Here is a 15116-nt window from a genome sequence, read left to right as displayed (position 1 = left end):
ATGGATATGGCTAGTTGATTAAGGTTCGAAGTTTTGGGATGCATCTAATATAACATGTATCAGGATTATCTAGATTCAATTCAGGAATTGCTTTTGGGTCAATATGACAATAAAATGGCTTCTGGCACATAGATGCTGCCTAACATTATCCTTCTTGTGTCATCATTAAGAGGTGCTTTATATTATCTGATCTGATTCGTTCCCTATCCTACAGGAATAGTTGGATTGGTATCTAAATCATTTGATGTGTGTCTCGATCTGGTCTACCTACTAACTTCATATGTTGTAGCTCAAATGATAATACATAACCTATGGGGAACAGAAGTAGTTTATCGGTGTAGCTTTGGTTATTACCTAACTTTGATTTACTCATTTGCATTCTTTCTTCCTGCTGTGTAGCTTCACCAAACTTTCTTTCCTCAAGCCTCTCAGATTCTAACAAATTTGAAGTCCAAAAGGAGACAAAGTGCTAATAGATCATTGGGATATCTTAGCAAAGTAGTTCCAGTCTTATCATGCTGGCTTATTTTTGCACTCTGTTTTATGCGGATATGATACATATGTCAAGCACTGAAACAACTGAAGCCTTTTAGAAGAGAAACATGAAGTTTCTGAATGGTGACTTATATCTCTATTCAATTACTGACCTATTTAGTAGATAAATACAAGCCTGTCTCATGAGAATAATTTTAGAAACCCTTACAAAGTGTAGTTGATATGGCTAGTGAACTGATGGACCAACTGAACAAACATTTTGCAGCCCAAAGTACAATCTAAAACATATGATTGCCATCTCAAGTAAAGCTTGTTGATCAGAAGCACTTGCTAGATATATTTCTTAATTCTTATCGTTTTTGTTGTGTCTAACAGTTAAAAGAGAAGAAGTTTTCGACCAGCAGTATACAAAAGAATCTTTTAAGCTTGGTATGTGCATTTCCTTCATTTATTGATTATGGTTGAATGGGGAAAATCTACCCTTTTTCTCTATACTTGTTATACTTGCAATTATTTCTCTAAGATAATCTCGACTTGTCATGTGCTTATGTCATTTGTGCATATACTTGTTTATGTTTTTATGAGATACATGTAGTATAATTAGATTTACATTGAGTTCAAAACGAATCATTTATTGTTAATAACCATCTTAAATCATAGTTATTAGGACTGGACCAAACAGTGACCCAAGAAAGCATTGTGTATCTGTCTGTAGCAGCAGCTACACAAGGCTTTACTCTTCAGACCTATGGCAACGGATCTGGATATAGATTTTGTGCAGGTTTTTTTTGCACCTTTACCAATGGTTGCCTTTGCTAAAAGTCAGTATCTTAGTAGAGACAATTCATTGACCAACAAATCCTCTTCGAAGACTTATGAGCATGGAAACATTGCTAGCCCAGGACTTGACGAAGTCCATGACCCATCACATCTGTGATGCTCTGTTTTGAAACCAAATTTGGTTGTTCGTTTAGGTCCGCAACCAACGTTGAAAGCCAAGTTAATATGCACCCATTTGGGAACACCAGTTCTATTCTGGCCTATATAGACTGTTCGGTTTGGTCTGACTGGAAGTTGAGTCTCTATAAATGCGACACCAACACAGCGGGTTTACCAGTGTTGCCCAACAGAAAGCAATAATTCGACAGATATTATATATCATACATGATCATTATATTTCAGGAAGGAGATTAGTGGTCATAACATCTTATCTGATATCATGATTGTTAGTACAGAATAAGGTAGGCACAAGAGCTTAGAAAACTACTTAGAACTTGGATTTTGACAATCAATGTATATGGATTTAGTATTCATATCCAATCACTTTGATTGAATATGATTTAAGTCCAACTAACTCATAATTCCATAGTTTGGGATAAGAGTGTTGAAATTGGTTCAAATCTTTTTTTTTCTTTTCAATTCAGTTCGATTAAAATAAGATAGGTTGAATTGGAATCGATTCATCTAATCAAATTGATTCAAAATTGGTGAATTTGGTTCAGTTAATTGATTAATCAATTTATAGTTTTAAGTAATTTAAAAATATATATTTTAAATGAATCGATTCAATTCAATTGAATCGAAACATAATATTAATCTAATTGGATGACACGAAAAGATTTATAAAATTGAGCACACATTAAATGTAAAATTAGGCTTAGGATAGTAAATTTAATTAAAATGATAACTTTTAAATTAAAATTAATTTGGTTCCATTTGATTCAAAGTGGTTAGTTGAATCAAAGAAGGGTATTCCAAATCAGAACCGTTTATAGTCTTTACAATTAAACCATTGATGAATTGATTTAGACTGAATCGATTTTAAATTAATAATTTTGATTTGATTTGATTTTTTTATTCGATTTGAACACTTCTAATATGGGATGAGTATGATCGGACACTTTGTGTTGAATATCTCATTAGTAGCACTTAGTGTTGATTTATCTTAAATTATGTTAGATTTGAACCAAAGTGGTAGATTTTTGACTTGCTAGTTTCTCTTAATCGGTGCCACACTTGCCTAAATGGCAGCAATATTCCCAGTTGGTAGTTGGAATCTTCTGGGAGGACTCAAGAACCTCCTCCCAGACCAAAATTGAGTACGGTCCTCTAGAGATGTAGAGAGAGATGTGCACTTGACAGTGGGACGTAGGCCGTATGGAGTTTTGTACTGCCACATTGTCGACCAAAATTAAAAGCTTCAACGAGTCCTAGGAAGAGGTTGATTATAGTCTAATGGAACGGCGAAATGAAACCATTGTTGCTTCTACACGCAAAAGAACAACGAAACAGAAAAAAGAAGAGCAAAAACAAGAAGAGAGAAAACCGACACCTTGCAGCCTCAAGAATTGAAGGACAAACAAATTAGGTGGGTTATCAAGTTGAGGTTAAGAATCGACGAGAGGCCGAGTGTGATGCTGATGTGCTTGTTCTTGGGTAAACCTGCTGCTTTCCCTTTTTAATTCCATATGATGGTTTGTTAGCGCTTCTATGCAATTCCACTATCGTCCTTAATGATGGCATACTAAAGGACGGAAAACCTCATGAACTATGTTAGAACAAAATGAGATTCTTAGCCCCGGACACTTGTAGACTACAAATGAAGCCGATTTGATTCATGCAGATGGTTTTGGATCGGTGGCAACGAAACATTCAACTATTACATATTGCCTCCAGCTATGTACATCGGACGCTGCAGATCGGAAGAATGTCTAAAGTTTGCAAGCAATATATCCTTTCAATCTCTTAATAGCATCAACATAATACCGACCTTGACTTGTACCCACGCTTCAACTAGCTAGGCTTAAGTAATTACGCGAGTTCCAGAATAAACTTCATGTGAACGAAAACTAACCACTGACCTGCAGAGGGGCTACGACGTTGTGACTCGATCTCCCGCATCAGCTCCTTGCGGATGTCAGGTGCAGCAGTTCCGAAGCAATGGCTGAGCTGTGTTCCTTTTCCTTTCATTCTGTTGAGGTATATAACCGATAAAACAAAGAACGCATCATATGTTTGCATCGCGGAACATGCACCTCCACACATCGTGCGCCTGAGTGACTCAGAATGGGAGGTAAGAATGTGAGATGTGGGATCGGTTTGTGGAGCCAATTAGTTGGTGGCGAATAGTATTTTGGATTCCAGATGGACGACGGGTGGCCTTCCGAACCAAACATTCCAAATCATGTTTCGTGAGGTATGGTCAGTGGAACAACCGTTCCACGGTCCACCGTGCGTACGTTTGACCCTCCTTGATGCACCCACTACCTGACACGCCTAGTTTGTTATGAATTATACATTTATGGTGGATTTTATCTTGCTTTTTAAATCGACGATCTTAATTTTTAAATTTTAAAAATCGAAATCGAACTATATAAGAGTTCATTTTGAAACCAGAATCAAAATCGACAATTCTGATTTCGGTTTCAATTCCTGATTTTGATTTCGAACTAAGCTGGTTCAATTCCAATATTCGACCGCTGGTTCACCATTCGGATCCTGCAGATTGGAAAGCATCATTTCGCGCTTAGATCTCGAGCAACATGTACGCTTGGTTTGGTAGCCGCGCGTGATGCTAATCGCCGGATTAATTAGGCTGATCGTTCTGGACCGTGAGCATCGGCCACCTCAGATCTTACTCGGAATGAGACATTGACGCGGCTACACCTAGATAAATTAATATGCAATATAATATTTTAGTGTCTTAGTATAGAGATTGACTCGATTTCTGTTGGTTTGTGGAAATGCCCAAAAGTTCCACACTATATTATTATCCTTTTTATTATCATTACAATGCCCCCGCTTTCATTCTATCAGCCCGGCCCCTCTCGCAAATATATCTCAGTGAGGAGACGAGGGCAGGTGGAAGAAGAGGGATCCCTAAAATTGAAGCGTCGGCAAAGATGGCGAGTTGTACATCGGCTTTAAACGCCAAATCTCTGAGTTGCATCAGCCCTGTCCGTTGCCCTTCTCAAGCAGGTGCCTTCGGATCCCCCTCCCCACTTTGGTTGCTAGTTTCCATTTGATTACACCAACTTTCGTCCTTGTTCATTTCTTGTGGTTTATGTTAAGATTTTGATGGGAGTTCGGGTATTTCTCGGTTTATCCGATACCTTTAATTTAAGTTGCTTCTTTCAACGTGCCTCAATTTTCGTTGTAAACCAATACTGTGAAAAATTGGCAGTGTTACTGCGATCTGTGACGGTCATGGTTAAGGTTGTAATCGAGCCAATTTGGGTCGAGGCTACCATGTTCGAAGTTGACATTAAATGTTAGCATGAAGCCCAGTTGAATGATTAATTTTGGCTCGTTACCTACTTATATATGGCCTTAATATAGTCTTATTTTAAATCAAGCTAAGCTCAAGCCTAAACGTTTACCCCTTGTCTACTAGAGCATCACTCACAACCAGGAAATTCGGGTTTTAATCCCCATCATGCTCAAGTTGTACAGTTCCTCATTGTTATAGAAGACGATGCATCTCCATTATCTTTTGTGGGATTAAACTGACTCGAGTGAATAATATATGTCCCCTACTTGGGCAATGTGGTCCATTTAAAAAACAAAAAAATTATCAATTATTCTGTTTTCAATTGCAGACTATTGTAACAAAACTTTTTTTTTCCATTTGAAGGCTCTTTATCTATGCCCTTGGGAAGTGATTAAAATCCGATTCCGCTAGGTAAGATATCAGAACTTTTTGAAAGGGGAATTTGATTCCTTCAAGAATGAGATTTGACATGTGATTTTTCCAACCAAACCATAGGAATTGGCATTTGTGAATTCTGATTCCAGTTCTAGCCAATAAATCCCGTAAATTAAATGCTACATTATTGTACCACTGGCAATAAAATGATTATTCTCATAACATGATTATCTCTTTTTAGAATTAGTAAGATACTGACAATGAATTCAATTATTCAACTGTTATCTAAGATTTTTCTGGCAGGATGAGATAAATATTACAACTTTTTTTTTTTTGCTGTTTGTTTCCCCTTCCCCTTTCCTTTGATTTCTTCGTGCTTCTTTGCTTGTCTCTTAATTGTACTCTCTTTTGTTATTGGTTGTCAGGCATGCCTAGATGCTGGATCTTTTTATGTGATCAATCATGGAATTAGCAAAGAGTTAATGGATTAAGTTTTTTCTCAAAGTAAGAAATTTTTTAATCTGTCTATTGATGAGAAAATGAAGCTGCTTCGAAACAAGAAACATCGAGGTTACGCTCCTTTTCTATATCAGAATTCGGATCCCGATAATCAAATAAATGGCCTGTGTTAATTCTTCTCTTGTTCATTTTTTAACATTCACCTTTTTAGGCCTGTTTTTTGGTCGTCATCTGCTAAATATATGAGAATCAGAATTTGCTGAACCTTTGGCTCGAAATCGATAGTTTCTAAAACCTGCAATATGTAATGATGTATTTGCCATCAATCTGCCTGAGAAACAGAAAGACTGGTACTATTTTTAATTATTAGTGTCATATTTGTGAACCTACAGTTTTTTTTATTCTCTTTGAAGTGTTTGGTGCTATTACTCATATTTTATGGTGGATATATTAGTCAGCAAAGGATAATCCGTGTGAGAAAGTTTATTAGGTTGGGTTTATAATCTGAAAGAGTACCTGCTAGACAACCTTAGGGAAAATTTTAAATATACAAATGATAAGGCTAATTAACCTGATTTGCTCGATACAGGATAGTCCTTCCATTTAGCAATAAGGGAAACTGCAACTTGATTGGATTAATTGGTAGAGTTTGAGCTAGAGAACTCTCGGAGGAACAAAAGATTAGAATTAATAAATTACCAGGAGTTATAGAAGAATGCCATGGGAAACCGTTACGGCCAAGGGACTTGTCTCGACCGAAAGAGAAGATTGCTGAGTTAATTTTCTCTGCAGAGAAAGGGGCTTCTAGATTAGCGACAGATGAAGCTGGTTGGAAATCAGGATAAATTTCCCAGTCCATTTTTCAGGGATTGTCATGCCGGAAAAGCTTTATACAAGAATTTCAGACCTCATGTGGATCATCACTTGTTCTATTTCTCTCCATAATAAGTGATACGTAGTTAAAATTTCTCCCATTTCTTATAAAGCTTGCATTCTTCTTGCTAAATTTTATATTTTTTTAAACATATTTGTTTTCTATGTCTGCCTATTGTAGTATTGCTTATCTCTCTTTAAATGACTTTTCTATCTGCTAACATGCACCTTGAGACACTGCAATTTTTAGTCTGTTGCAATAATTTTTTTCTCTGTTACTGGATGATAGAGCATTCAAGTGGAATCGCATCACTCAAAAATCCTTTAATACATTATTTAACTGTTTTTTGTGCAGTTTCCGTCTAGTGTACTAGTATATATATATATATTTATTTATTTATTTATGTAGAAGAAAGAATAGAGAAAGCAATCATTAACTGTCTTTCTAATCTGCAAATAGCTTAACTGAAATTGGACCTTCCTGCAAATTGTTTATTTTTAGTCTGCTTCATTTTAATAGGCATGTCTTTCTATAGATCTGTGCTTATTGCTCTTTGGTTTCTAGGTGATTATAAGGAGGGATATCTTATTGGCATCGAAGTACCTGATGATATTCGGTCAGTATACTAGTATTTTATAATTTTTGTTTTATATTTGTGATTTTAGATAATGTTATAGGGTGCTTTGAGATAGCATTAGCGTTTCTAGGTTATTTTTTTTATTTATTTATCTTAAATCACAAGACTGAAATGATTTATCTTCTATAAGATAGAATTTTATTTATTTATATAATTATATTATATTGTTTATTATATATATGGGCCATACAATTTTTTTTGTAACCTTACAGACATACATTCATTTATCTATTTTATTTATTTACTTATTTAAATTTAAAAAAATATGTATTCACTCTTGAATAAATATTAATTTTTTTGAACTTTTGAAATATAATTTTACCAAGCAACATTTATATCGATACACATTTAAAATACAGTCTTATTCTATTGTTTACCAATCATTCAAAGTATTTTACGATGGTACATCGATTAAAATTTTTTTTCTTCAAATAGGTGTAACAAATATAAATACGTTTCAAACACAACACAAGTATTTTATGTTTAGACTGAATTCGGACAATGCACTAAAACTTGTTTTTATGTCCAATCAGATTCCCTTCATTTTTTTTGCCTTTTTTTTTGGGGGCGGGGGGATCCAAGTCATGAGTGTGTTGTGGAGTGTATGCCAACTTGCAAGTCCGAGGCAAACCCACCCAAGTAAGTTCTATATAGTGTGTGACATGTATTAAATTTTCATTTATAATAGTGGTAATAGATCAAGAGTTTATGTGTTCTAAATCACCATAGTTAGCATTCGTCTTCGCATTGTGAATTGAATTGCTCAAGAACCAATCATATTCCTTGTGCTCGTTCTTTAAACCTAGAGAAGCATTAATATCGGCCTTATTGAGCTCGATCACATGGCTAACATATACTTTGATGATTTATGCTTTCGATCAGGTTCCCTGCAATGGATCGTCCAGCATACCCGCTCCAAAGATACTACGATGCACATGCCGACCTGAGCTTGTACGGTAAACACTTTAGCCTTAAAAGAAGAAGACATCGAGTTTCTTCGCAAGATTGTGACTGTTCTTTCATCCTTCTCATTAGAATGCTCTGTGCAGTGCCTGTGACCGTCGAAATCTGATATGACTGCATCAAGTTTTAGTTCCTACTGAAGTTGCTGCTCGGCAAGATGGTCCTATCGAAGACAAAAGAGGCTTCTTAATGGGCCTCCAAACTGTGAGCAGTGGCCTTCGTGTCAATCAATCACCACTCTAACTCGATCCATAATGACAGGAAGGAAGGAATGGCAAGATCGTTGACCAATCAATCAATGCAACTGAGAAAATATACTTACTGTGACAGCTCCTCAAGTCCCATCCATGCCTCGACGGGTCTCGCCGATCCACAAGCCAAGCTACCCATTGGGGCGGACGTCCCCCTCATCGAGTCTGTGCCAACCTATCAAACTCGGGACCATATCCGTGCGTTAGATTGTCACTCTGTCGACAGCAAGGAGGACGGTACCACCGCACGACGGGCATGGCCGAACCATGCGGCAAATGTTAGGCGTGCGTCACTCGATTTCGCAGTGTCGACGTAATTATCGGCGCGTGTTGGGATGGATAGTTAACGGAGCGGTAATTTGAGGAGACGAAATCCAATAGGAAGCCTCCCATGCTTTGTGGAGGCAATGCCAACCGGCGTCCACGAGGATAGTGGTCCTTCTTCTCCCCATGTGACCTGCGCGAGCCAAGTTTTCGGGAAATGGACCACGAGATCCGGGCCTCGATTCATTAGTGCCATTTATTGGTCCGGACAAGGCCATTGGATCGGGCCCATTTACAAGGAAACATACGTGCGTGTCTTCGTCAGACGTCTCTCTCTTTGCCCCTTTGGTCATGTTACCATGTACCCCGCCTTCCCTTCCTCGTCTCCACTCCGCCTCTCGCCCACCACCTGTTTGATGCCAGGCACTGTTACCCCCCTCTGCTGGGCAGTCCATCTCCTGGGCCTCCTGCAGTGTCATCGGTTGAATGTGTGCATGCATTCCAACAAACATCTTGGGTGCATCTTTTTTGAGCTGGTCACATCAGTTAAAGATTTCAAAAGATGCAGAGTTCATTGTGCAATCTATATGATCCAGATGCTCCTCACCTCAAGTACTACCATAGAGGACTAGCTGCCAGCATCCACATCAGGGAAAAATACTTATCTGACTCATCTCTTTTTGGTGTTCCCAGACATGGTTTTGGATCCATTCCAAGTTCCAAGGACTCATTTTCATGTCTGAGTTGATGCTCTTTCATCTGTCTTCACATGTACCAGTGCAAGGTTTTGGGTGTTTGGGTTTGGTCATGTTGAGATATCATGAGGTTCTGGTACTTCACCTCTTATCCTGGGTAGGTCTGTGGTACTTGCTGCCCTCAAGGTTTCACCCCTCTTGACCATGGCACCAAACCATGCTTTGGCACGGGCCCCTCTGTCAACCTCGGAGGAAAGCAGCCATCATGGGCCTGAGTACATGAGCTCAACAGGAAGACATGATCGGAGAGCACATAGCAAGTGTGGGGGTGACATGTTATGCCAATTCGAGGAAATGGAACAGTGTGCACATACAGTATATGTTACGACGCACACACGCAGCAGATGGCTTCGAGTGGTGGAGATTGTGTTCTCTGTGGTTGATTCCTTGGTGAACTGTTCGAAAGCTAATGCCTTCACTGAGGCTTGATGTCTAACCCACTCCAGACACATCCACACCATCATGAGGTATGATGTCCAAGAAACTGATGTGAGCAAAGGCAAAGAAAGAAGAACAGGCACAAAAAACGCCTTCAAGATCTACCATAGAAAGACAACCGAATGCATAGGTTGCATGTGAGATGCATAATGGTGAGGGATGATGCTGTCCTCTCCATCTAGCTCCTCTGCTATGCCAACATCTAGGAATGGCAGTCATGTGCCACCCCTATCTATGACTCTACCTGGGATGATACAATGTTTTCTTTTTCTTTTCTACCTGTTTTGTTTCTCCATTTTATTCGTTTATGATTATAAGTCCATCCATGAAAACTGGACATATGACATGATTTGGTGGATTCTATTGTGTATATAGATCGCTAATTGATGTAACATCCTATTGCACCATGGAATAAATCAAACAGGATCAGAAACTTACTGGGTTAAAGAGTAGCATCATCAATGAAGCTCGTTCTCGAGTAGTCATATCAAATAAAGGTGATGATGCGTGTCTGCATGAACAAAGACGAAAACCAAATAACTCTACATCATCTGTATGATCCTAAATATTTCGTATCAGAGACATCAAGTCAACTTTGCTAGTGGAATGGAAAGCAAAACTTGCATTCATTTAATGCATAGGGACATATGACTAATCATTCTATTCTTCCACTATTCCCACTGGATGAAGAATTCAAACCAATCTTATTCGTTCTCGAACACTACTCCACCTTATATCGCCATATGAATAATTGTTATGCACCCTTATGCTTATAGGCTTTGGAATCTGTCAACTCCTCTGTTTCAAGGCAAAAAGAGGCTTCAATAATCTACACTAATCCAACTCAAAGTCAGGGAAATGTATATGCACCTTTATTTATATAAATACTTGCACATCATTACACCTCTGTGATTCCAACTTTGTTGTCCAAACCTATGGTTTAACGCAAGCAAAAATTTGAGATCAAATAAGTCTCTTTCTCAGTGCAACTGCAAGGCATCAAAACATGTAGCTTCTTTAATTGCCATGTCCAGCTGACTAAGATCCCCCCTCACCTCAGTCCACTGCTACAAACCTAACCTCCTCCTACTGCTACAACAACCAGTGACATGGTTAGGCTCCGTAGGATTCTTCCTTCGGCTTTGTGGTTCCTTTGAACTTTGTTGTGAGGAGGCGCTCTGCTGCTTCTATCTGCGTCAAGCAAAAGTGACAAGGAGCACAGGAGGAAGCAACAGGTGAAGCTAGCTAGGGTCCATGGGAGAACAGTGGCACCTGGCCTAGGGTGTGCCACCCCCCCCTCTGGTCTCATCCACTGCCATGTGACTTGGCCCTGACATGCTTTGGGAGGATTGGGTGGAAACCAAGCCGTGGGTCCAAACCCTCTCCCTGCTCAGCCACACTCGCAGTTTTCTTCTCTCCGTGTCGCATAATATAATGCTGGTGGGGAGGAGGGGCTCGCAAAAATGATGATTCCTGCAAGGTCTAGGTTTGTCGCCTCCTGCATGGGAACCCGGTGGTGATTCAAACCTTTTCCTACGTGACAAACTCTTCACTGCCTATACCTCTCTCTCTCTCTCTCTCTGCAGTGGCCGTGTAGGACCTGAGAGGGCGCTCAGCCATGCTGCTGCCTCAACTTTGGAGGGAGGGATTAAAAAGAAGATGTACTTGAAGTCAGTGCATTGCAACTCTCGTGTCATTTGTCCAAACTTCACCCTGTTTCTCTATTCTTATGGAGTTAAGCAGAGTGAAATGTACTTCCGATCAATGATGGGGTAGATTCAGAGAGTTGCATGCTGCATGGTCCCAAAAATGCTCGGCCTTGAAGACCCACTAAATAGCAGATGCCATGTCAGTATCATCCAATGTTCCTGTGTTCATGAGATCTAAGGGTAAAAGATCCGTGCATCGATCGACCTACTTGTCGTTTGACGAAATGACTGTGCAATGAAGTGCGATGGGGCCATGGCCTCGGGGGGTGGGGGGTGGAGTTTGGGTGAAGGAGGGAGGCAATCACGTGCACCCATCACTCTCTAACCTGAGGCCAAGAGCAGCCATCCCCTTCCGTAAAATAGACGTGGGAGCTTCCGTCCACATGAGCAAACAGGCTGCACCACCACCCTCGTGCCCCTTCCCCCGCCCCGCTTCCATGTCCTCCCCCGCCGTGGACCAGCCGCTTCCTGGCATCAGACATGGGGTGTCCTGTTCCCTTTCGAGCGGTTCTCTTCTTAGGACACAACCAAAACACCCACACAGTTGACATGACTCATGCCCTCCCGCCCTGTAAAAGATCAATGGCAGCAGTCGATAACAGTTGTGATGGATGATGACAAGCAACAGTGGCTGCGTTATGATGGTTGCCGCTTACGTTTTCGTCGGCGGAGAAGAGGGAGAGAGAATAGATGCTCCCAGGCAAATTGACTTTTTGATTCTCCAACACTTTTTAATGGGGAGCAAACGATAGTGCCATCCTAACACCCTTGCGAGCTGGACCATCATCATCCATAATGGCTTGCTAATGACGCGCACCGAGCCATGTCCCGAAATCTCGAATGAGGAGGAGAATCATGATTTCTTCCGTGTTTGATAGCATAGCTAGCCATGACAATGAACTTGATCTTGTCCCTCCCCTCTCCTTGCTGGATACAGATGGTTATGCACCGCTCTCGAAGCTACTCTGCACCTGTTATCACCAGGATGATAACAACACTATCTTGAACTGAGAAAGGAGGCTGATAATATAAGCAAAGAAATATCACGTTGAACATGAGGTGATAATGTACATATTTCACACCCAGTTTACACCCCGATAGAATTATTAGTACAATCGTTCATCGAACAAAGATCAACGTAAGATTTCTCATCGAGATGTCGACGAAGAAGATGCTAAAAAAACTGTGTTCTTCTCTTCGGTTATAAAGTTAGAGATTAAAATAGATTTAGTCCATCAATTTCTCTCTACCTTCCAAATTCCAGACAAAATTGTCATTTCCAACCCCCACATTACTATCTCTCGAGATCGCACACCTTGATCGAGATCAGCGGTTCATAGCAACACGTCACACCCTTCGCGGCCACCTCCTCTTCCTCCTCCACCAGCTTCGCCGCCGCCGGCTCGACCTTCACCTCCTCCAGCACCGGTGGCGGGGCGGCCTCGGCGCACGTCAGCATCTGGGCCCGCCGGGCCTGCGATTCCCAATCGGTGGTGCCCACCGCGTGCAGCATTAGCCCCGCGCAGCAGACTTGGGCCGCGAGAAGGCCCATCCATAGCCCGACGAAGCCTAACCCGAGCCAGAAGCCCAGCCCGACCGCCACGGGCATCCCGACCAGGTAGAACGCTCCCAGGTTCACGTGGGCCGCCCGGGCTGGCCGCGCGCTCCCGCGCAGGACTCCGCATCCCACCGTCTGCGGGCAGTTGCCGAGCTCGCACAGCCCCACCACCGGCAGCGCCGCCGCCGTCAGCCGCAGGATCTCGCCGTCGTCGGTGAACATCCGTCCCCATCGGTCCCTCACGCCGGCGGTGAAGAACATGGCGGCGAGGCCCATGACGGCGGCGACGATCACGGACACGGAGGCGGACACTCGCGCCCGCCCCGGGCGGTTGGCGCCCAGCTCGTTGCCGACGCGCGTGGAGACCCCGAAGCCGAGGGAGGAGGGGAAGACGTAGACGAGGGCGGTGGTCTGGATGAGGACGCCCATGGAGGCGACGGCGGGCCTGGGCTCCGGGAGGAGGCCGCAGAGGAGGATCATGAGCTCGTACCACCACCACTCGAGGCACACGGAGACGCAGCTGGGAGCGGCGAGGCGGGCGAGGGGGGCCCACCCGGTCAGGCATGCGGCGGTGGGCCCGCGGGGCGCGTGGGGGATGAGGCAGAGGAGGAGAGCGAGGTTGGAGGCGGCGGCGGCGGCGGCGACGCCGGGAGCGCCGAGGCGGAGGTGGGTGACGAGGAGATAATTGGCGGGGAGGTGGACGGCAGCTGCGAAGGCTGCGGCGGTCGTGAGCGGCTGCGTGACGCCCTGGGACCGCAGGTAGATCCGGATGGGGTGGATGAGGGAGAAGGAGAGGAGGTCCGGAAGGGCGAAGAGGAGATAGGCCTGGGCGAGGGCGGTGATCTCGGGATCCTGGCCGAGGAATAGGAGAATCCGGGACATGTGGAACCATAGCAACGCGATGGGCACGGAGGAGCAGAGGAGGAAGAGCACGGAGCGGTGGAAAGTGAGCGCGAGGAGGTGGGGCTGGTTGGCGCCGAAGGCCTGGGAGCAGAGTGGCTCCATGCCGAGGGACAGACCGGAGAGCACCGAGTAGCCAGTGATGTTGGCGAAGGCGATGGCGAGGGAGCCGGCGGCGAGGGGAAGGTCGCCGAGGGACCCGAGGAAGAGCATGGACAGGACGGAGCGGGAGTAGATGAGTAGCGCCATCAGCGCAATGGGGAAGGAGAGGCGAAAGAGGGAGCCGGCCTCCTGCAGCGTCTCCGACGGCGACGGCAAGGGAAGCAGCGACTTCTGGGTGATGGTTGGCTTCTGTGGGGCCTCGAGAGCAGGTGATTTATTGCTATGACTGGATGGTTTGGAGACAGGAACGAGGGTGAGATAAATATGGCCCGGAGGGAGCAGGGGATTCTTTTCGTGGGGGGAGGCCATGGAGACGGAGACGGCGCCGGCGGCTGTGGTGGTCGTGCTGCACATCGTGGAGTCGTCAGCCACCGGAATTCAGAGGCTCTACCACGAGCTCTACCTATCGGAAGAAGCTGAGCGATAAGAAAACAGAGCACAGAAGAGTTTTGGGTTGTTTCAGCGAAGCGAACAAAGACGTCTGCTCTGCTCTCTTCCGTTTCGTATGCGGAGAGGAGGGATGGAAGCGAAGCGGGGAAGGCTCAATGCTTGCGTTTCCAGTATGGGGTCTATTAATATAGCGGGCGGGGACGGGGGGAAGGGGTCAATTCCTGCGATTAAATTAGCCGTTTCCCTTCTCAATACCCCCCGCCCCGACTCTGAGATGTGGCTCCTCTCTCCCTCTCCCCCCACCCCTTGAAAAGGACCTCCTCGTCATTGGTCATCCTAATATTCTTTTCCTCTGGGTTTGGGTTTCCATCTGTGATCCTTGTATGTACAAGCTTCATTTTGATGAATGATATCGATTCAAACCTATGACAGCATCCCTTTAATCTGGACTTCACCAGGAAGACAAAATCAACTGGCTTTCTGTAACCCGAGAGCCGTCTTTAGAACAGTCGGCGATAAGTGCCATATATGAGATTTCTGAGAAAGGTCGTATGTAACTGAAATGAGGTCAAGATGACATGCAGGCCCAGACGAGACCGACCAAGCTCGCTCATGG

The 15116-nt window shown here is 43.4% G+C and overlaps 1 protein-coding gene across 1 annotated transcript; it reads right to left on the bottom strand.

Moving 5' to 3' along the window:
- Nucleotides 1-12519: 12519 nt before the first annotated feature.
- Nucleotides 12520-14743, bottom strand: LOC135595623 (protein DETOXIFICATION 51-like). The gene has a single exon (XM_065086832.1). The coding sequence runs from the start codon at nucleotides 14462-14464 to the stop codon at nucleotides 12785-12787; it is 1680 nt and encodes a 559-aa protein (XP_064942904.1). The 5' UTR covers nucleotides 14465-14743; the 3' UTR covers nucleotides 12520-12784.
- Between the last annotated feature and the right edge of the window lie 373 nt (nucleotides 14744-15116).

The sequence above is a fragment of the Musa acuminata genome, chromosome BXJ1-10 (assembly GCF_036884655.1).
Source record: "Musa acuminata AAA Group cultivar baxijiao chromosome BXJ1-10, Cavendish_Baxijiao_AAA, whole genome shotgun sequence".
Lineage (NCBI taxonomy): Eukaryota > Viridiplantae > Streptophyta > Magnoliopsida > Zingiberales > Musaceae > Musa > Musa acuminata.
Note: the sequence above shows the minus strand (reverse complement) of the source record. Positions and strands in the feature narration are given on the sequence as shown.

Coding starts and splice junctions, on each gene's coding strand:
- LOC135595623 (XM_065086832.1), bottom strand. CDS start 14,464: ATGTGCAGCACGACCACCACAGCCGCCGGCGCCGTCTCCGTCTCCATG.